Raw genomic sequence first — 22,102 nt, 5'->3', positions numbered from 1 at the left:
AGGTAGGCAAGAAAGAAAGAAGGAAAGAAAGAAAGAAAGGAAGAAAGAAAGAAAGAAAGAAGGAAAGAAAGAAAGAAAGAAAGGCAGAAAGAGAGAGAAAGAAAGAAAGAAAGAATAGAAAGAAAGAAGGAAGGAAGGAAGGAAGGGAAGAAGGAAAGAAAGAACGAACGAAAGAAAGAACGAAAGAAAGAAATACAGACTGACAGACAGATTTTGTAGCCGTATTGCTTCTATTGTCTGTACCAAAATAATCCAATTTCCAAGTTTTGAGGTAAATTGTACGAACCGTTTTGATATTAGAAGTAAAAAACTAAAAAAGTGTTTCACAAGGCGCCCATAGAATTTTGGTATAAAAAGTGGGGAATAAGGCTGTTGATCAGGTCACTCGTCTTGAAGGGGCCGGGGATCCACATTGAATCCACTTCAACAAATCAGAAGGTCTTTGGTCTCGAAACTGACACCACTTATGATGGGTCGTATATAGACACGAAATTAACAATGAAAATTTAAGCTTGACGAAAGTCCTTTGAGGTAGATCAAAATTATTGTTTTCAAGAAATGGTAGGCCTATATTTTGGCCACAAATTCTCTAAAAATAATTTTGAACTGAAATAACTATTGGTATCTCTGTTCTAGAATAACAGAGAAGAACACCAGCTACTTTTAAAATCTGACAAAACATAACCTAAATCGGTGAGCTATATATACCGTAAAAACTCGATAGCATTATGTGCTGCTTACTATCAAGCACTTTTGAAAACATGAAATTGAATACATGAATTCAAAACCTACCCAAGTCCATGGGAAGTGATTTTGAGAAAAAAAACCTGTGTATCATTTTAATTCCTTCAGTTAGATTTACCGCCGGTGGTCAATATTAAGTTTTACGTGCAAATGAGTATAGGTTAAACTGTATTATATGACGATTAGCATTTCAGGGACTTCGTGGGGTTCATTTTAAATGCTGGACTTGGGTGTTTTAAAAAAATCATATACAAAGACAATAATGTTGGAATGAGATTACCACTAGTAAGATAATACAAAATAAAGCACACAGGTATGTATAAATGATAAGCATTCTGCCATGTAATATAAACCACAGACTTTCCTTGATTAAACTCATTTTTTTCAAAAGTCACTCTCCAGTAATGAATGTGTTACAAGTGGACTTTTATACATACTGGATTTTAATCAATGTGTTACAAGACTCAAATCATGGACTTTGGTGGTTCTTTCATGCATGCTATTTTTCACATGCTCAATAGACACAGAGGATGAATTTGAGTTGTTCTTTCATACATATGACAGGCATATAGCAACAATTTCCCATGCTTAACTCAATTTGGCCAAAGTATGGACTTGGGTGGGTTTTGTATTCATATATTCAATTGTACCACAGTCCGGCGCTTTACCAACTGAGCTAATGGGGTTGAGACACTAATTTGCAGGTTTACCTTGTTCGTATACCGTATAACTACGTGTAACTATCGATGATTTGCTCAAAATCGATGATTTGCTCAAAAGCCTTTACACTTTTGTGGATGGGGCTCTTCATGTTTGCATGTTTTAAACACGCTTGATAGTAAGCACATTATGCTAACTATCGAGTTTTTACGGTACTCAGTTGGAGTGGATATGGGTTGGTCTAACACAATAATAGTCATAGTCATAAAATTTGCCTTCATGTCATGTACCTCCTGCATGATTACGCTTCAAAATGTTTATGCCCCTGTCGCAATGTTATTATCAATTGATATGTGGCCGCGACAATTCGTCTGGCAAGCTATCTTCAGTGGGTGTGGTGCATGTTAACAGCAGTGGCGTAGATTTCTTTATGGGGGTGGGGTGGATGATGTTGAACTTAAAACGGAGCGAAGTAGCGTGTTTAGCTGTCATAATTACGTTGAACGAATTCTGTGATCTGGCACCTTTAAGATAAAATAATTAAATATGAACATTGAAGGAGACAAATGCGCACGAAGCGCGCAACAATTTGCCATTTGAAAGTGGCGTTTTGCTCCCAGATTAGTGCAGAAAGTCTACCAAGTTCAATACCAATTTCAAGCTAAAATGATCAAGTATGAAAATTGAATGGGACAAATGCGCGCGAAGCGAGCGAGAATTTACAATTCGAAAGTAGCGAATTTTGCTCCCAGATTAAACTCCCTGGAACAAACTCTGCGCCAATTTCAAGCTAAAATGATCACATTTATGAACATGTGCGCGAAAATTTGCAATTTGTCGACAAAAATATTATCCTAAATTTGGTCAGAAAAACTCTTTTGTATAAAATTGGTGGTGGTGAAATTAACGCTAGACATGATGCTAGACAGGTTCTTTAGGCCCTATTCCTCGATCGACTGACATTTTACTGCGGTCTTGCTTCCACGGAGAAATGTGACAGATAGGCCTATAGAATTTTGGTACTGTTGTCATTGTCATAGATGTGCTGACATAGCATGCTAGTGGTTCAGCCGAAAGCTGTGTATCTGAGACAAAATAAGGCATCCTCATGAATCTGTAATTTATATACTTACAGTATAGGCCTGTAGTAGGCCTATATACCCCGGTACTCGTATACAGCTACATAGTTTGAACGGGGCTTCAACTTCCTCAATATTGCTGTTTTCAATTGTTTTTGGCCAAATTTTTCATTTCAAAAATACTATATCACAATTTGAATGACTTATCATTCACTTTTAAGCAATTTAGTTTAGTTTTTTTTATATTTTCGCTGGGGTCACTGAATGAGACTTTAAGGGGGGGGGCTAATTGTTCAAGTTGTAGGCCTAAAATTTTTTTCACACAGGGCTGTAATTTCCTTGAGAGATTTCCTTTCCAAGAATAGGCCTATATATGTTCATATAATTGGTTTTGCTAAGCCTACATGTTGAAAGAAAGCAATATCCCGCAAAACGCAAGTGCAAGCAGCTATCTTCAGTAGATAGCAGTTCAGCAAACCTGCCTATCATGATTTAAAAAAAATAGCCTATCATACTTTACTAGTATTCTTCTTATTATTAATATTACCGATTTTCATACTGCCACTTCTTAAATTTGTCATTTTACTAGCACTTTTATATTATGCAAAAGGAAAAATCTTCTATGCTTTCAGTCGGTAATTTTTTTATGATTGGTTTCCAGAAATTTTTCGCGGCGTGGCGTTTGGGTGACAAGCTGCCCAAATTTTATTTACCGTGCGGATCATGAATAAATATTAAATGTAACGATCAGTCTGTGTATTTCAAAAATGGCTGCCAAGTGACATCGACAAAGGTGCACAATGTGGAAATTTAGTAAGTGGATTATTTACATCATAATATATTATTTTTTGAGATTCGTTATGTGTCTAACAGAGCTATGAAAGTATATAACCTGCGCGTAAAATATCTGCTGCCAGATATCCCGGAAAACTATAACAGTTCAGCTTTATATCCGGTCGGGGTGTACATCACATGACGACGTCGACGTCGATGATCAGACACAGTACATCACTACATGTATGCAATCCATGCATGCTATAAATGCTCAATCTTTTCTTAAGGCGCGTGAAAGTCGATTCCGAGTTTATCGTCCCCCGCCCGCGTCACTTTTTGGAAACCAAAAATACCCGCGTCAAATTTTCAAAAATGCCAAAATAATTCATTATTTTCAAAGTATCAGTGTTTTAGCAATTGGAAACATATAATTTTGTTTGTAAAACATATAAATTCATAACTTGGAAGCAAAACCAGGCTCTTTTCTAACTTTTCTAGTCCCTATCTTTCATAAAAATTTCTTCGTCGCATTTATTTCCATTTTGCTTTAAATCAACACGCATTTTAGCTGGTCAATAATGAAATCTGATTAAATAATGAAAAATGAAAAATGAAAAAGTCGCCTCACCAACCTGGAAAAAAAAAGTGACGATAAACTTGGAATTGACTTTCATGGGCCTAATAAAATTCTTTGACGAGAGCTAACGGGTGTATAAACCCCAGCTACATTCCTATTCGACGAGGATGACAATTTTTGTCATCCTTAATATCTGTTAAACAGTTTGTACATGTGTAAACAGATGGTTTAACAAACAGATTGCTCGAGAAGTCTACCCAACATGGCCAAAGAATTTGCTCACCGATAGCTTCACATTCTAGGCTAGAGACCATTGCATTCAAAATCTAGTCAGATTCGTCGAAGCATGACACTGTGTAAAGCAATGGAAGTTCAGAAGTAAACACAGCCTCTCACGACAGGCGATCGCATCAAAAATGTTGCTAAAATTACACTACAGCAAAATTTTAGACTGTCTAAAATAGGCAAATCTTGCTCAAAAGATACAGTTGATTCATCGAAATAAAATTCATCCAAATTTAAAATTGTAAACATGTACAGAATAAATAACCTCTGGTGCACAAAATTGCACCACTGTCCGACCGAAAAATGATAGAAACGCAGTCTAGCATCGAATGCGTAACTATTGTGTGCAAATTTGAAGCTAGAGTTCTTGAGTAACAAACAGACAGAGCATGAGATATATAGGCCAGGGAGTCCAGTACATGCATGACATGAGTAGTTTCCCGATTCCCGAATTTTTATCTTGAAACATGTTAAACACGCATGAATTGTTTTAGGTTTTAAACTTGATTTTTATGCTCAAATGGAAAAATAAATTACGATTTGAAGAGATTAAAGATGAATCTTTCTAACTGTATGATGTTTTTTCCAAAAAAAGTCTGTATAATCTTAGGATAATAATAAAATAATGTGATTAAAAATATGATGTACCTTCAGAGCAACAGATCAGCAGTAGATGCAGACTCAGTACACCGGTCGATCTTACCGTTTCCGATGTTGATTAAGATACTTCGTGCATCGATCCCGAGATGCGGAAAAACCAATAGTCATTTTGTCCCACATAAATGAATAAATAACAAAACCCCGATCCCCGGTGGACTCACCCAAAAGGTGACGTCACACCATATGATCGTCCCTTATCCTCCTTGGTCTCCGACTGACACAGACGTGCCTATCGATTGTTCATAGCACTGTGTATCAATTTCTCGACCAAAGGCGAGATATACGGTTGTAGTTTCACACCTTAGGTAAAACCAAACCGGTATTGTTCGGCTGAGGATAGTTTTGACGGCATTTTCTGACGAAAAAGTGACAAAAAAAATCGATCCAAAACTTAGCTACATATCGTGCCTCCGCTTGTATACGGGACACACGAGCAATTCAAAATGGCCGCTCGTTGACGCCATTCATTTTGTTTCCCACGTAAAACAACCATTGCAGCCTGTAAGTTACAATAGATGTTTGTACATACACATTGTATTTCATGTATGGTAGGTTATTGTTGCTATGTTAGGGTGATTACTCTATCGTTATGTCTTCATTACCGTCCGATAAGACGAGTTAATCAGATATTCATACGGTGGGGATTGGTAGGGACCCGTCTGACATTTTAGTAATAAAGTTAGCCAGTCCTTACTTTACCACTAACGTTAGCAGCGACCAGCCTCCGTGCTCAGGTTTGCTTACTGGGCTTGAGTCGCATGTTGGGGGGTAGTGCCCCTCCCTTTTCTCCTCGCTTCGCCTCGGCCTGTCGGGCTTGCCCTTCCCTGGTGACGGAGCGGGACCCACACCCGCTCTGTTTCACCCACAGGAGTGCTCACGATCTTCTAGATGTCTTTCTTTTGCTTAGGACTCTCCGAGTTCCAGCTTGACGATTGGGATAGGCTCCATCATCGCCATAAGACGAAGAAGAAATCTACCAAGGGCACTGGTAAGGTCGACACGGTGGATTCTGCTGTGACAGCCCCTATGGGTCATGGCAGGTCTGCTTAAGGGGCTCCGGTCCCCGGACAAGCAGGCGGTTCCTTCGGGACTGCTAAGCGCGTCCAAAGGCTCAGCAGCCAGCGAAAGCACTGACTATACGTCGGAGCAAAGTAGCAGGCAGCAGAGCGGTAACCACCAGCGAAAACCCTAGCGGGTTTTGTAGCAGGAGGATACCAGTCCTCTAGCCAAAAATCCTCACGGGTTTTTAGCAGGAGGACACCCGTCTGTTGCAGGCATATCTACGGGCTCAAACAGCCACAGTAGTAGCCAGCGACGGGCAGCATGCAAGGGTACCCGGGCTTGCCTGGGTTGAACCCTAGCATGCATGGGTTCAGCAGAGACGATACCGCGGCTAACGCTGTGGGTGTAGTCTTAGCAGAACCAACTGGGGTTGTCACACGGCAGCGCTCCATGGCGGGACCGCCGAGTGATACCCTGGGCCCTAGAATAGCTGCTGGCTGTCCACAGGGACTGGCTGGCGATTATTCAGGGGTTGGGCTCGCAGTCTCTCACGGGACAGCGACCCAGGTGCATTCGGTGGCAGCTACAAAGGCGAGCTACGGCTTGACTTCAGTGGTAGCCGCTATGCACCCGCCCATAGCTGCCGTGAGTGGTCCGCCACACACAGCGACCTTGGGCGAAGCTCTAGGGGCTCCAGTCAGTAGCTTGAACAGCCTAGCTGATCAACAACCCACTTATGTCCTCGAGAGCCAGCGGAGCGTGGGTGATCCATTATCGTCAATGGGTCAATTACCCTCTCTTGATCGATCACTGTCAAATCAACAGGGCATAGCTCCATTGATTGACGCTGCCTATTCAGGTGGCGAGGTGATTGATCGGGGGTATGCACGCTCAGCTACCCGTGGTACTAGGCAAGCTCCCTCTAGCCAAGGGACTGCCGGTATAGCGGGGTACCCATACACACGGCTTGATCCCCTTGCGGGGAAGGCAGTGAGGCATGGGTACAGTGGTACACAGCCGGGAGCCCTCACGGGCACCTACGCTGGAACCACGCATACAGCGGTACACAGCCGGGAACCCTCACGGGTACCCATGCTAGTACCGCGCCGGTACCACGCCAGCACACAGCTTGATCCCCCAAACAGGGAACGCAGTGTGGCGAGGGTACAGCGGTCCACAGTTGGGAACCCTCAAGGGTACCCACGCTGATACCGCACGGTACCGCAGCACCGCTTTAGTCGCCACAGTCTCTGTGGCAACAAGGGGGAGGCGGTGCTGGTACTGCAGTACCATGGGGTTACCCTGGTGGCGGATCCTTTCAGGGTCAGCTGCCGGCTGGGTATGCCCGTGGTACCCGCCGCAGGGTGTTTCTTCCACGGCCTAGCACCGTGGCAAGTGTCGCCTAGCGATGGCCACGCAGTACCAACATCAGCTGTTGACCAGGCCAGCCGGCATGGGGCTAACCCAGATCTTGATCAGGGTAGGCCCGCATGCTGCTAGCGCTAGGACGGCGGCTGCGAGAGCATGCGGACCCAGTGGTGCCATGGCGGATACCTCAGGGTCTTGCGGGAGTTCTCCCTCTTCTGCTGGCAGGTAGTCGGCGAGCCACACAGTGGTTATGCCTTCTTACCCGCTTTCAGATGCCCGGCCTCAGTTACCGTCATCATCGGAGATGATACGGATACTGTGGGCGAGGGAAAGGAGTCGGAAGCTGAGTCCGGTAGTGACATCACTACAATCTCCTTCCCCCGCTGCCCCGCGAGGGGAGCAACAGCACTGATCTTCCTCCGGACACCCCCTAAGGGGGAGGCCATGGAGGAGGACCAGGGGATCCTTTCATTAGGATGCTCAGCTGCTGCTTCCTCACAGGGACGCCTGCACTCTCATTCCCGCAAACCTCACGGGTAGATATCGTGGGGCTGTCGAGCTCAGTAGAGCTATGACGCCGCGTGCTTGCACGCTTCCTCTGCGTGTAACGCGGAGGACCACGGACCTACCTGAGGGGATCCGAGAGGGACCCAGATGTCGCAAGCGTATCACGCTCAGACAACATCTGAGCTCTTCATGCAGGTGAGCCTATTAGCGGTGCTAACAGCTTGCCTCAACGAGAGCTCCATGGGCCTAGCCCATAGGGTGTCCACTCAGCGCCGGGGGGAGGGGCCTGCCACTCCAATCGCTCAACGCGATGGAAAGGCAGGGTCCTTTTTCTCTTTGGATGCTTCTGCGCCACGGTGGAGGACCGTGCAAAGAAGCTACTGGAGCACTCTGAAGAAGTCGGAAACTGCCCTTACCATGGGTAGGAGCTCCGACTTCAGCAGGCCGTGCACCACCAACAGTACCCGAGCCCACTACCTCTGTAGCACCCATTTCTGGGAGGCGCAAGGGTAGCACAGGAACAGCTGGCAAGCCCCGAAGTAGAGCAAGCGCTCTTCCAAGGGAAGCTAGGCAGAGCATTCCTGGGGGGCTCAGCGGTTTTTCCACAGGGGGATCTCCCAGTGGACGACCGCTTATGGCTTTCACCCAGAGGTGGGAAACCATCTCTTTGAGTGCCTGGGTATGGTCAGTGGTGAGTGGGGGTTACAGACTTCAACCCAGTCTCCCCACATTCGTCTGCACATTTCAGAGGTCCACAGTAGTGCCGTCAGACGGCCCCCAGCGTCGGGCACTACTGACAGGGATCACACAGCTTCTCACGAAGCGGGCGATTGTCCCGGTCTACCCCCCGTTCTACGGGTGATCTTGGAACCATTGGCTCCAAGGAAGACCCAGCGACGGGAGCCCCATCCGAACCGCAGGCTGTTGAACACGTTCTTCAGGCCCAAGAGGTTCAGAATGGGGACTCTCGCCTCGGTGCTAGCCTGCCCCATCAGGGGCATGGGAACAGCATCGCTAGATCTCTCGGACGCCTATCTGCATATGCCAATCGCCTCTCAAGATCGGAGGCATCTGCGCTTCTAGGTACAGGATCAAAATTACCAGTTTTGATACCGCCATCCGCCTGTCCATCTCTCCCAGGGTGTTTAACACTCTTGGTCAGAGCGGTGGCAGCGCATCTGAAGCACAGGGGTGTCAACATCAGTTGCTACCTGGACGTTTGGCTCATATCTGGACGCACTCCACTGAAGACTACGGGTCTCATGGGGTTGATAGTCCGTGGGTGCGGGACCCTGGATTTTTGATCAGCTCAAAAAGTCCAGCGTGGTCCCGACGCAGACACCACTATTTGTAGGGGCCCAGATCACCCTCACGGGGGGCTTCGCGGTGCTCTCACCCGAGCGGGGGACGAACATGGTGCTGTGTGCCTGACTCTTGGCCGAGTCTCGGGCAAAACCCGCTGTGGCATGGATGAAGGTGGTAGGCCTAATGGCCAGTATGGTAGACCTCGTACTGTACTGCCATTTCTACGTTAGGCTTACCCAACTACACCTTCTAGCCTGCTTGCAGGCCCAGTCGTCACCAATATCCTCGCGGTTCCGTTGTCGGAGATCGCGCGAGAGGAACTCTGGTGGTGGACCCATCAGCCCAATTTGACCCAGGGTGTCAGGTTTCCTGCACCCCGGTATGTCACGTAGTGACGACCATAGCGTCAATACGGGGCTCGGGGGTCCACATCCACGGAGACTCCGTCTCGGGCCTATGGGCGGCCATAGAGACAGAGTTTCACATCAACCTCCCTCGCTCACGAGGAGGTGATCGTGGAATCACATACCGTTGTCCTGACGGATAACACAACCGTGGTAGCCTACCCCAACAGACAAGGGGACTCCGGGCCACCACGATTGAGCCTGCATGCACGACACCTGATAGGGTGGTGCAAGTTCAGGCAGATTACGATGAGAGCGATACACATCGCGAGGCGTCACCAGCATCCTCGCGCACAATCTGTCACGAGGAAGGGTGTCGGGACCAGCAGAATGGTCCCTTGCTCCGCGAGGTCGCTCAGACGATCTTCAAGGGATGTACCACCCCTCGAAAGATCTGTTCGCATCTCATCGCAATCATCCACTGCCGGTGTACTGCTCAAGGGTCGCGGACCCCCAAGCATTCACCGTGGACGCTCTGTCCATAGACTGGGGAGGGATGACAGCTTATGCAGTCCCTCCGATCTCGCTACTCATGAGGGTGGTGACCAAGATCGGGTGGGAAGACTGCATTGTCATTCTGCTAGCGGCAAGGCCGCTGGCACTCCCCGAGGTACCAGATCTACTCCGGATGCCCGGAGCGGAGGTACCCAGTCTATCACTAGAGCACCTGCAGTTAGCTGCATGGCCCTTACCAGGGAACGCGCAGCGGAGGGATACTTTTCATCAGAAGCTGTTTTTCTCGCCGGGGCTAGACGGAAGTCTACCCTCCGTGCGTATAGCCAGAGTCTGGCTCCATACTACGCTTGGTGCAATGAGACAAATAGCTCTCCGCTAGAGCCTCTGTGCTGCTAGTTCGGAGTTTCTGACAGAAAAGTTCCAAGCAAGACTTCAGCGGGCCACTGGGGCCAGCTATAAGTCAGCTGTCCTCTCCATTCACCGAGGTTTCGAGACGGGTCGACTATCATAACCGATGGTTACCTTATTAGTCTACGCCTCGACGGTATGTTCAACGAGTGTCTACCAAAAAGGAAAGTGATCCTCCTAAGGGATCACAACACAGTCTTAGATTACTTTAAGGGTCACCCTTTTGACCTTCCGTCCAAAAGCGGCGCTTAAATACGTAACTCTCAAGATGGCTTTCCGGTTTAGCGTTGGCTTCGGACGGCGGTGCTGAGTTGCACACGGTCTCGAGGTTAGCTTCCGTGTTCACAAACACTGGAGCGACACTGTTTCGGCGCTCTGTTCTCGTGATCTGAACGGGCGCGGTGCATACCGACATTCGTCCCTCTCCAATCCCCAGGGTTGGGCGAGGTTCGGCTGAAGCCAAAGATAGGCTGGGGTGTCCGATAAGGCGCTGCAGCACTATTTCTTCCGAACACAAGCCTTGCGAGGGACTCACGACCGCATTCATCACCCTTACAGAGCCTTTCGGTCCAGCCGCTGTCGCAATGGCTGGTCCAGGTGTTGGTGGGGTCCGGGGGATCGCGAAGGTTTCGCGTCCCACGACCCACTCGACACCAGCTATCTCATCATCTTGGGTATACCGTTCGGTTGTCCCTTGAGGAGATCTAGTAGGCGGTGTCCCGAAGCCACCTTCGCCCTTCTCTCACGATACTTCCGTTTACGTTAGTAATCAGAGACGGGCGGGAGGTTTACCGGGACATTGTTCGGCGATCATATCGGTGGTGTACGGGTACCAGGTTTTCAGACTATACAGAATACTCAGCATGGTAAGAACCAGTGTCGCTATTCTTAACCACCAAACTTATTAAGTAAGGAGGTTTATGTCTGTGATCGCGTGGTCTTTTTTGTTTCCCGACCGTTGGGGGAAAATATTTCTGACCTCGCGAAAACCATCGTTACCCGCTCCCGATCCCTGATCAGATGCTGACCAATCTTGTACCTCCATCCGTCGGTTACTTGCTAGATCGATCTTTCAGATGTTGATGCAAGAAGTATCTTAATCAACATCGAAGCGGTAAGATCGACGGTGTACTGAGTCTAGTCCCAAACAAAAATGTTTGGTAGACTGAGACTCATAACCGTGCGATCTTACCTTTCCGATGTTGATTATCCCGACCCCGCCACCCCTACAAGTTTGGTCCGGTAGGGGATCCCAAGTCGGATAAGGGATTTATCATATGGTGTGGCGCCACCTTTTGGGTGAGTCCACCGGGGATCGGGGTTTTGTTATTTATTCATTTATGTGGGACAAAATGACTATTGGTTTTCCGCATCTCGGGATCGATGCAAGAAGTATCTTAATCAACATCGGATAGGTAAGATCGCAGCGGTTATGAGTCTACCAAACATTTTGTTTGGGACTATTCTTCGCCATCTTGTCACATGAGCTTCCGGATGTGACAGAGTTTTTGGATCACATCTCATTAATCCCTGACCTAGTCCAAAATCTGAGATTATGATGGGATAGACAAAAGAATTCCCCATCCAGCAATAAACAAATGCCTGTTGATAAAGTATGAATTTTTCCACATTTTTCTTGTCAAAAGCCTTAAATAGTTGGTTATAAAGAGTCCATGAAACCTATATGAAACTGGTATTAGATTAAATTATAGACTTTCAAGAAGAAGTTGCAGAGCAATCGGAGGTTGCGGTAAATTGAGAACCATGATTTTGTACAGGGAGGTACTGTGGTAAAATGCGAAATACGGGGAGTGTAGCGGTGTGTTAGCGGTGCATGCCATGTGCCTTGTCGGGTTGACGCCGGGTGGGAGATGTAGCGCATTATCGGGTCATGGGGGCAAAGGATAAAAATTAAAAAGGCACACTTAATACAAGTGATATTTTTTGTTACGGTACTACTTTTAATAATTTCTATGATACTTTTTTGATCTGTGTAATATTTAAAAAAAAATTTCACTTCCTTGAGTAGTGCAGTGTCAGATGAGCTTCACAAACTAAAGACAAGAACATTTTGCATGAGGGCTTCAGAGAAAAATGAGAAAAAAAACCCACTTCAATGAATTGATATTATTTACATGTACTGTATGTTACCGTACTTCTTTTAATCAACTCTAGTATTTTAAGAATCTCTTTTCTAAATTTGTTATAAAAATAATGTTTGCTTTTTTTCTGCAACAAGTCAGGCAGCGTTGTTTTGTATGCGTTGGAGCTTTGAGGTGTACATATATGATTCATTCGGGGAGACCATAGATGAGAGAGTTACACATGTCTAATCTCGATGAAATGAAGACGTGAACAAGTCTTGCCGTGTCATCGTCATTGAGGTAATGCCTTATCTGACCGATTTTACGAATGGCAGCTAACGCCGACCTACAGACGGTATCTATGTGATCTTTCATACACAGTCTGGAATCAGTCACTGCACCAAGATTTCGCATACATTTAGAAGGATTGATTACAGATTCACCGACAGTCAGAGAAGGTGATGAACACGCTACTCTCTAGTATGCAACCATCACTCACAGACAGAGGTACGTCACTTACACGGACGGAAGTGGAATCTGGTGAAATTATATAAGGATTGTTTTCATGTATTGTTACATTCTTACTTCTTATATTTAGTCCTTCTGCCATCAGTTTGCATCATGATGTTATGTCGTTGATGTATAGTCGCTATAAGCTTCCGATGCGTTGAAAGCCTTCATTGTATTCCTGTCTGATTGTTTTGCTTGTACAGATATATAAAAACATCTTCCTTTGTCAGATAATTGTTTCTCTCCGAATGACTTGATAACATGAAAACATGCGTCCACAGCAGGTTGCCTAAAGCATTTACAAAACATACACAATATTTAACGTTTGTTATGAGCAAGCGAAGGAACGAACTGAAGGATGGTTTTTTGTTCTGATTCTGCTTCAGTTTCTTTGTTTTCCTTTTCAATTGTCTCAGATTTTTCTTGAACAAGATTTGGTATCTCAGATTGTTCTTGAACAAGATTTGGTGTACATGTAAGTGCAAAAGGTACAGATGGTGTATGTACCTTATCAGGGCAAGTTTATTTAGTATGTCCAGTCCATCTTTGTGACAGATCCCACACTTTCTTTCATTCCTACACATCCTCACATAGTGTCCTTTCTGCAAGCAATTACTACACGTCACTTCACTTGTCTTAGGTTGAACTTGATGATATAATTTGGCTTTAAAGCCAAGTATGGCAATGCATCTTGGTAATGGCTCTTTGCAGCACATTACATCAAAGCTCCATTGGGCGGAATGGGCGCCCTATTCCTTTTTTAAAGGAATTTTTATTTACCTCCACTCTTCTCTTTCCTGTTAGACACTTTACTAAATTTCCTCCTACTCTCAATTGTTCTTTCTTGCATTCTCCTCTAATTTCTGCTCCAACCATTCTTAAGGCATTGAGTATCAGAGGTGTAAGTCTTCCCGAAATTCCTGGAATTCCGGAAATGTGGCAAAAAAAAAAATGTAAATTTAAAAAAAAAAGAAAAAAAAAGTACATTTTATTTTTTTTGTTTTTTATTTTATTTTTTTTACATTTCCGGGATTGGATGATGATAATTCGTTATAAAAAGAGCCAAAAAAAACCAAATTTTTTTTGAGGGGGTGATACCCTGCAGCCTATTCCCTGGACAAGCCCCCTTGCACTTCCGGAAATTTGGCGAGATGCTCGCCTTTGGCTCGCATGTTTTTCAGGGAGTGGATCGTTACCTCACTTACACCTCTGGAGTATGCAACCATCACTCACAGACAGAGGTACGTCACTTACACGGACGGAAGTGGAATCTGGTGAAATTATATAAGGATTATTTTCATGTATTGTTACATTCTTACTTCTTATATTTAGTCCTTCTGCCATCAGTTTGCATCATGATGTTATGTCGCTGATGTATAGTTGCTATAAGCTTCCGATGCGTTGAAAGCCTTCATTGTATTTCTGTCTGATTGTATTGCTTACAGATATATATAAACCTCTTCATTTGTCAGATAATTGTTTCTCTCCGAATGACTTGATAACATGAAAACATGCGTCCACAGCAGGTTGCCTAAAGCATTTACAAAACATACACAATATTTAACGTTTGTTATGAGCAAGCGAAGGAACGAACTGAAGGATGGTTTTTTGTTCTGATTCTGCTTCAGTTTCTTTGTTTTCCTTTTCAATTGTCTCAGATTTATTTTGAACAAGATTTGGTATCTCAGATTGTTCTTGAACAAGATTTGGTGTACATGTAAGTGCAAAAGGTACAGATGGTGTATGTACCTTATCAGGGCAAGTTTATTTAGTATGTCCAGTCCATCTTTGTGACAGATCCCACACTTTCTTTCATTCCTACACATCCCCACACAGTGTCCTTTCTGCAAGCAATTACTACACGTCACTTCACTTGTCTTAGGTTGAACTTGATGATATAATTTGGCTTTAAAGCCAAGTATGGCAATGCATCTTGGTAATGGCTCTTTGCAGCACATTACATCAAAGCTCCATTGGGCGCCCTATTCCTTTTTTAAAGGAATTTTTATTTACCTCCACTCTTCTCTTTCCTGTTAGACACTTTACTAAATTTCCTCCTTCTCTCAATTGTTCTTTCTTGCATTCTCCTCTAATTTCTGCTCCAACCATTCTTAAGGCATTGAGTATCAGAGGTGTAAGTCTTCCCGAAATTCCTGGAATTCCGGAAATGTGGCAAAAAAAAAAATCCGGAAATGTAAATTTAAAAAAAAAAGAAAAAAAAAGTACATTTTATTTTTTTGTTTTTTATTTTATTTTTTACATTTCGGGATTGGATGATGATAATTAGTTATAAAAAGAGCCAAAAAACCCAAATTTTTTTTTGAGGGGTGATACCCTGCAGCCTATTCCCGGACAATTTTGCACTTCCGAAATTTGGCGAGGTGCTCGCCTTTGGCTCGCATGATTTTCAGGGAGTGGATCGTTACCTCACTTACACCTCTGGAGTATGCAACCATCACTCACAGACAGAGGTACGTCACTTACACGGACAGAAGTGGAATCTGGTGAAATTATATAAGGATTGTTTTCATGTATTGTTACATTCTTACTTCTTATATTTAGTCCTTCTGCCATCAGTTTGCATCATGATGTTATGTCGCTGATGTATAGTCGCTATAAACTTCCGATGCGTTGAAAGCCTTCACTGTATTCCTGTCTGATTGTTTTGCTTACAGATATATAAACCTCTTCATTTGTCAGATAATTGTTTTCTCTCCGAATGACTTCGATAACATGAAAACATGCGTCCACAGCAGGTTGCCTAAAGCATTTACAAAACATACGCAATATTTAACGTTTGTTTTGAGCAAGCGAAGGAACAAACTGAAGGACGGTTTTTTGTTCTGATTCTGCTTCAGTTTCTTCGTTTTCCTTTTCAATTGTCTCAGATTTTTCTTGAACAAGATTTGGTATCTCAGATTGTTCTTGAACAAGATTTGGTGTACATGTAAGTGCAAAAGGTACAGATGGTGTATGTACCTTATCAGGGCAAGTTTATTTAGTATGTCCAGTCCATCTTTGTGACAGATCCCACACTTTCTTTCATTCCTACACATCCTCACATAGTGTCCTTTCTGCAAGCAATTACTACACGTCACTTCACTTGTCTTAGGTTGAACTTGATGATATAATTTGGCTTTAAAGCCAAGTATGGCAATGCATCTTGGTAATGGCTCTTTACAGCACATTACATCAAAGCTCCATTGGGCACCCTATTCCTTTTTTAAAGGAATTTTATTTACCTCCACTCTTCTCTTTCCTGTTAGACACTTTACTAAATTTCCTCCTACTCTCAATTGTTCTTTCTTGCATTCTCCTCTAATTTCTGCTCCAACCATTCTTAAGGCATTGAGTATCAGAGGTGTAAGTCTTCCCGAAATTCCTGGAATTCCAGAAATGTGGCAAAAAAAAAAATCCGAATGTAAATTAAAAAAAAAAAAAAATTTAAATTTTTCTTTTTATTATTTTTTTTTTTTTTTTTTTACATTCGGATTGATGATGATAATTGTTATAAAAAGAGCCAAAAACCCCAATTTTTTTTTTTGAGGGGTGATACCCTGCAGCCTATTCCCCGGACAAGCCCCCTTGCACTTCCAGAAATTTGGCGAGGGTGCTCGTCTTTGGCTCGCATGTTTTTCAGGGAGCAGTGGATCGTTACCTCACTTACACCTCTGGAGTATGCAACCATCACTCACAGACAGAGGTACGTCACTTACACGGACAGAAGTGGAATCTGGTGAAATTATATAAGGATTATTTTCATGTATTGTTACATTCTTACTCTTATAATTTAGTCCTTCTGCCATCAGTTTGCATCATGATGTTATGTCGCTGATGTATAGTCGCTATAAGCTTCCGATGCGTTGAAAGCCTTCATTGTATTTCTGTCTGATTGTTTTGCTTACAGATATATAAACCTCTTCATTTGTCAGATAATTGTTTTCTCTCCGAATGACTTGATAGCATGAAAACATTTCTTGTAAAAAGCAAAGAATATAGTATTTTAAATTGGTAATGTTGATGGTGAATTTTGAGTGGATTTTAGCAAAAGTTATTGCAGTAAAAATGAAACATCCCGATGCCATCTTCAATTATGGCTTTGGAAATATTTGATAAAAATGTTTATTAACTTTCATTGAAATTAAAATTTTGACCTGAAAATGCTAAATTCTTCAGTTTATACTTTGAAAGCAATAAAAGTGGATGAAGTTTGGGGCAATTTATCCACATTTATATTTTTTCTCCCGGATGTTTCAAAGAATGCATCAACAGGGCTGTCAACTTTTTGGAATTGCTTGGCGTGAGACAGAGGCGTACCCGGCATTGCAAACTCCAATGTTCACTTGGTACCATGATTATTTGAGCCACGGCGCTTTCGAGACAGTGAAAAGCGGGGTGTAGGAGTAACAAATTATTCATGACGATGCGTGAGATTTTACTCATTTTATGTGAGATTTACTACCTAGGCGTGAGATTATACTATCTTGGCGTGAGACCGTGAGAAAGTGCCCCAATGCGTGAGACTCACGGCCAATGCGTGAGAGTTGACAGCCCTGTGCATCAACCTGGTAGGAGAATTTCCGACGACCGTGCATAGTAGTTGCGAAGCTATTAGTGAGCAAATTCAAAGCTAGACTTAGGGAGGTTGTATAGTACGGAGGACGGAGCTCGGAGAACTTCACAGATGATGGAGCTCGAATCAATCGTGAGTTTGACGATTGATCAAGTTGTGTTAAAATTAAGCAGAAACCACTTTTAAAATTGAGGCATTCAATTCCACACCCCTTTCCAATTACTCCGTGGGAGAACCGTCTTGGAAAAACCAGACTCTGTGTACATATAGCTCCATTTCTCTGCTGTTCAAATGTTTGGATGAGTATCATGAAATGTGGTACCTCCAAACTGTCAATCACCTCAAAATGTAAAGAATAGACATTCACACTTCACATCACCCTGAAAATACCATGTTGATGTTTCCTCTAACCACACAGTAAGCTTGCAGCTGTCGTGGCTCCTACCGTACACAAAATCTCTTACTGGCTGATGGCTTGGAGCATATTGGCAGGATGCATCATCGTAACTTTACCACTTACAGCCCAACCTCTTTTATCTGGCCATGATGGGACCAAGCATTGTTCGGATAAGTGAAAAATCCGGATAAGTGAATTACATGTAATTCTGCATTGAAAGTTCCAAGGACTGAAATTGTGACAACAAAAGATTGTTTAAACATGGCACTAAAAGCTTTAGAGTGCTTTATGAAACAGATATGTCATTCTAAGCATTCAGAGCATGGAATTAAGGTGTTAAATCATCAAAAACATACATGTCTTCCTGTGAAGATTTCACAGCCGGACAGAGATTTTATAATTATGAGATAAGACACTCTGTACAATTAACGTGCAAACGGCCTATACCGATGTGAATACAGTGCAAGAGTCACATTTGCCTAGTCTCGGGCATGGGTCAGACTGTATGCGGTTATAAACGACGAGTGTCAGGACCACGTAATTAACTGGTTGTGTAGAAGACTACGCACGAGAGTCGCATTTTCTGTCCTCCGCTGAGCTCCGGAGTGTCGTGGGATTGAGCCGGATAACAGAGAGATCCATATTATAAAAGAGGTCCGGATAAGAGAGGTTGGACTGTATATAGAAGTTGGGTATAGTTAGATAATATTAACTGTATTGATTTTTTTTTCCAGATAGTGTTTAGATCCAAGAATTATCCAGAGCAAAAATAAAGCATGAGCCAAGATGAAATCGATTCGCAAATGGTTCTGTAAACCAAAGGTTAGTGTGTATATTTTTCTTTTAGATACCGTACTCTGAAAGTCCTCTTCTGTATACTAAACTGATCTCAAAAAGAAACTTATAATTTTGTACAACTTGTGAATCACAAGGTCATATCTTAAAATACTGTCAATCAAAATGAACCAAAATTACACACATGATTACCTTAATACTCTACTCAAAACACATGTCAGTAACCAAACAGTTGTCCAACTGACACAACAGCAAAATGCACTGTCATGGGACAGCTTCCTGGACTTCCTTCACTTTCACAGCCCAACATTTGGCACCCAGGACAAAAAATCTGTGAGAATGCACACAAGATCCTTGCACAGATGATAAAACGGTGCTGCTTTCTGCTTTTCATACACTTTTTTCATGAAACAGGGCTGGGCTGTGAATGTGGTCCAGGAAGCTGTCCCATGTCAGTGCATTTTGCTGTTGTGTCAGTTGGATAACTGCTTGGTTACTGACATGTGTTAAGAGTAGAGTATTGAAGTAAATCTGTGTGTAATTTTGGTTCAATTTGATGGACAGGATTTCAAGATATGACCTTGTGAAAAAGTATAAGTTTCTTTTTGAGGTCAGTTTAGTATCTCATTTTAGGGGTTAGTGTAAGAGCTGCCAGGTGTTGTATTTTTTAGACAATGTATGTACATGATAGAATACAGAAATTATCAAATGTTTATAGGGCAGCTATTGTAGATATGCCCTCTTACACTAAACACTGGACTTACATGTATGAGAGTTCTTTCACACTGTTATGTTGATATATCATGTAATAAAATGTATGTATGTATATGGAGATGAAGTCCTGATTGGCTACATAAAGCACATGAAATGTTAACATCGCGCCGATCGATCATGTAAAGACATTGCATGACGCCGACATGATGTGATTCTTTGCATGCATTTGCATATCAGCAAGTTCAAAAGTGTGGAAGCCCTGGCCCCACTCTGGACTAGAGGTGTTACTGCTACATGTATATGTCCTGATTTAATAATAACCTTTGATATTTATCAATTTGTTTGTGCAGAGGAGTGATCGTCAACTATTAGCTCAATTTTATTTTGCCAATGAAGAGCTAAATGAAGTATCACAGGAATTGGACTCCTTTGATGGGAGACAAGACCCAGAAAGATGCACAGCATTGGTGAACCACCTACGAAGATGTCAGGACAAAGTGCTCTGTAAGTAGATCAAAATGTTAACCCCATGAGAACTACTTGCCGATTGGCCAAAAAGAAGTTTTCATTATCAATTGGACCAATCAGCAACATTGTTAGAATAATTTCACCACCCAAAAAAAATTGGGGTGAATTATTTGCAAAGCTCCATTCTGATTGGTGATTAAAGTGAAGACATCATGTAATTGACCAATCAGAGGCAATGTTAGATCAGAAGGTAGTGCTCAGGGTGTTAAGCTAATTAAGGCCCAGGTTTGGGTAGGGAGGTGCCACTGAAAGTACATAATGAAAATGGACCCATCAATACCAATCTTCCAAGAAATTTGGACCCATCGCTATACCACATGTCCAAATTTTGGCCAAATTTAACACAAAGTAGCAGAGTTTTGCCACAACTTTCCCCTAACATTTTGGCAAATTGTCATAGAAAAAGTGTCATTGATATACCAGAAACCTGTACTGAAACTTTTGAGGTTATGAATTCTACTTGTAGGTGGTTTAGCCTTGAATTCTTGTATGTTATTGCTTTTTGCTTTAAAGGCAATAAAATAAAAACAACAAGCTTTCTTTTTAGATTAAAATTGTCCAAAATTTCATACCCATTTGCTGTTTTGAGATAAGCTTCCATATAGTTAGGTCTGTATTTTCACGCTGCTTTAAGAGATCTGGAATGAGCGTTTTGACAGTATTTTTTGTGGGACATGAGAGCACATCAGACATATCGAATTGCATTCTGAATACGGAGAATGTCTTTCTGATATCAAATAATTTTCATTTTTTGAAATTCATGATATAATACAAATTTTATGACAAATTATTAAAATTTGATATTTTTCACATTTTTAATATAACAGTCCTCGAAGAAAATTTTATAAATCTAATGATAATTGATATATTCTTAAAGTGTATGCAGCTGGGAGGAAAAGCTGATGATCAATTGAAAATTTTGACCTTTCATTTTGAAGATATGGATTTTTTTCCCAAAAAGACCTAATTTTTTTGGTGTTTTGGGGAAAAATCCACATCTTCAATACGATAGGTCAAAATTTTCAATTGATCATCGGCTTTTCATCCCAACTACATACACTTTACATATCATCAGATTTATAAAGTTTACTTCGAGTACTGTTAAATATTAAAAATATCAATTTTTAATCATTTGCCATAAAATGTGTATTACATTGCAAATTTCAAAAAATCAAAACTATTTGATATCAGAAGGACATTCTTCGTATTCGCGTTCATACCCCATCCCTTAAGAAGTGACCATGTTTGTACTTTGTTTGTATCGCTATACCAGCTATTGTGGAGCAGATCATGATAGTGGCCATACCTACTGGGAGAGCCAACAGAGATTACAGAGCAAAATTTCCAGAAGATGTATTACTAGACAGCCTTCCTGGGCAACTATGGTTTGGTGCAGAGGTAAGCCACTCTGCACAGTGTATTTTACCGGGGGTACTCAAGTTTGGTTTTGGTAGGGACGTGCAGCTGAGATTTTGGAAGTAGACCCATAAATATACCAATTTTTCAAGAAATTTGGACCCATTGATATACCAAAAGTCAAAATTTTCGGCCGTATTTACCCAAAATTGTCTTAGTTTTTACAAATTTTCCCAACATTTTGGGAAAATTTTGAAAATTTTGGCTAGATTAAGGAAAAATTGGGCTGTGTTCGAAAAAATTGAGAAAATTTTGAAAAAAGACCCATTCATATACCAAAATAGGCTTTGAAAAAGGGGTCATTGATATACCAGAAGGCTGAAAATGCTACCCATGTTTGCGGCACGTCCCGTATGGTCATTTGTACTGAGTACCCCGGATTTTACCCATACGAAAAATCATTCCGTGCAGTGCTTGCACAGATCACTGACAGTGATGCAATCAACCAATCAGCAGTTGGAAAATCGTTAACCCAATGACGTCATCGCTGCATTTTCATTGATAAAATTCAGAATCGCTTCAAAACACAAGTTTTAATTGCAAATATTTAATTTTTTTGTGTATGAATGTCAATGTCTATCTCAAATTAACATTGTGTATTATCGTAGCGTTGAATGCGCTGAAGCTTGTGAGGCGGGTCCGTTGCAAATTTGGCAGTTCTGTTGTTTTTTGTGACATATCTTTCGCATGGCCGCTGTGTGTGTGAACAGGGGTCAGCTATGCACGCATTGATTCTGTTGATAACGACCTGCATGCATAAACACTAGTACTGCTGGCTGAGTGTACCAGTCGTAGCAGGGTGTAAAAATATACAACAAAGTCAATGTTTAATCTCAAATACGTTATGGTGTAAATA

The 22,102-nt window shown here is 42.5% G+C and overlaps 1 protein-coding gene across 1 annotated transcript in view; it reads left to right on the top strand.

The window, feature by feature from the left end:
- Window positions 1-3,247: 3,247 nt before the first annotated feature.
- Window positions 3,248-22,102, top strand: part of LOC140147017 (lateral signaling target protein 2 homolog) — a 48,911-nt gene continuing 30,056 nt past the window's right edge. The window contains exons 1-4 of the mRNA XM_072168789.1: window positions 3,248-3,296; window positions 18,528-18,615; window positions 19,653-19,806; window positions 21,104-21,228. Of these exons, the coding sequence (XP_072024890.1) occupies window positions 18,580-18,615; window positions 19,653-19,806; window positions 21,104-21,228 (315 nt within the window). The 5' untranslated portion in view covers window positions 3,248-3,296; window positions 18,528-18,579. The remainder of the gene's footprint in view (window positions 3,297-18,527; window positions 18,616-19,652; window positions 19,807-21,103; window positions 21,229-22,102) is intronic.

Source organism: Amphiura filiformis, chromosome 3 (assembly GCF_039555335.1).
Source record: "Amphiura filiformis chromosome 3, Afil_fr2py, whole genome shotgun sequence".
Classification (NCBI taxonomy): Eukaryota; Metazoa; Echinodermata; class Ophiuroidea; order Amphilepidida; family Amphiuridae; genus Amphiura; species Amphiura filiformis.
Note: the sequence above shows the minus strand (reverse complement) of the source record. Positions and strands in the feature narration are given on the sequence as shown.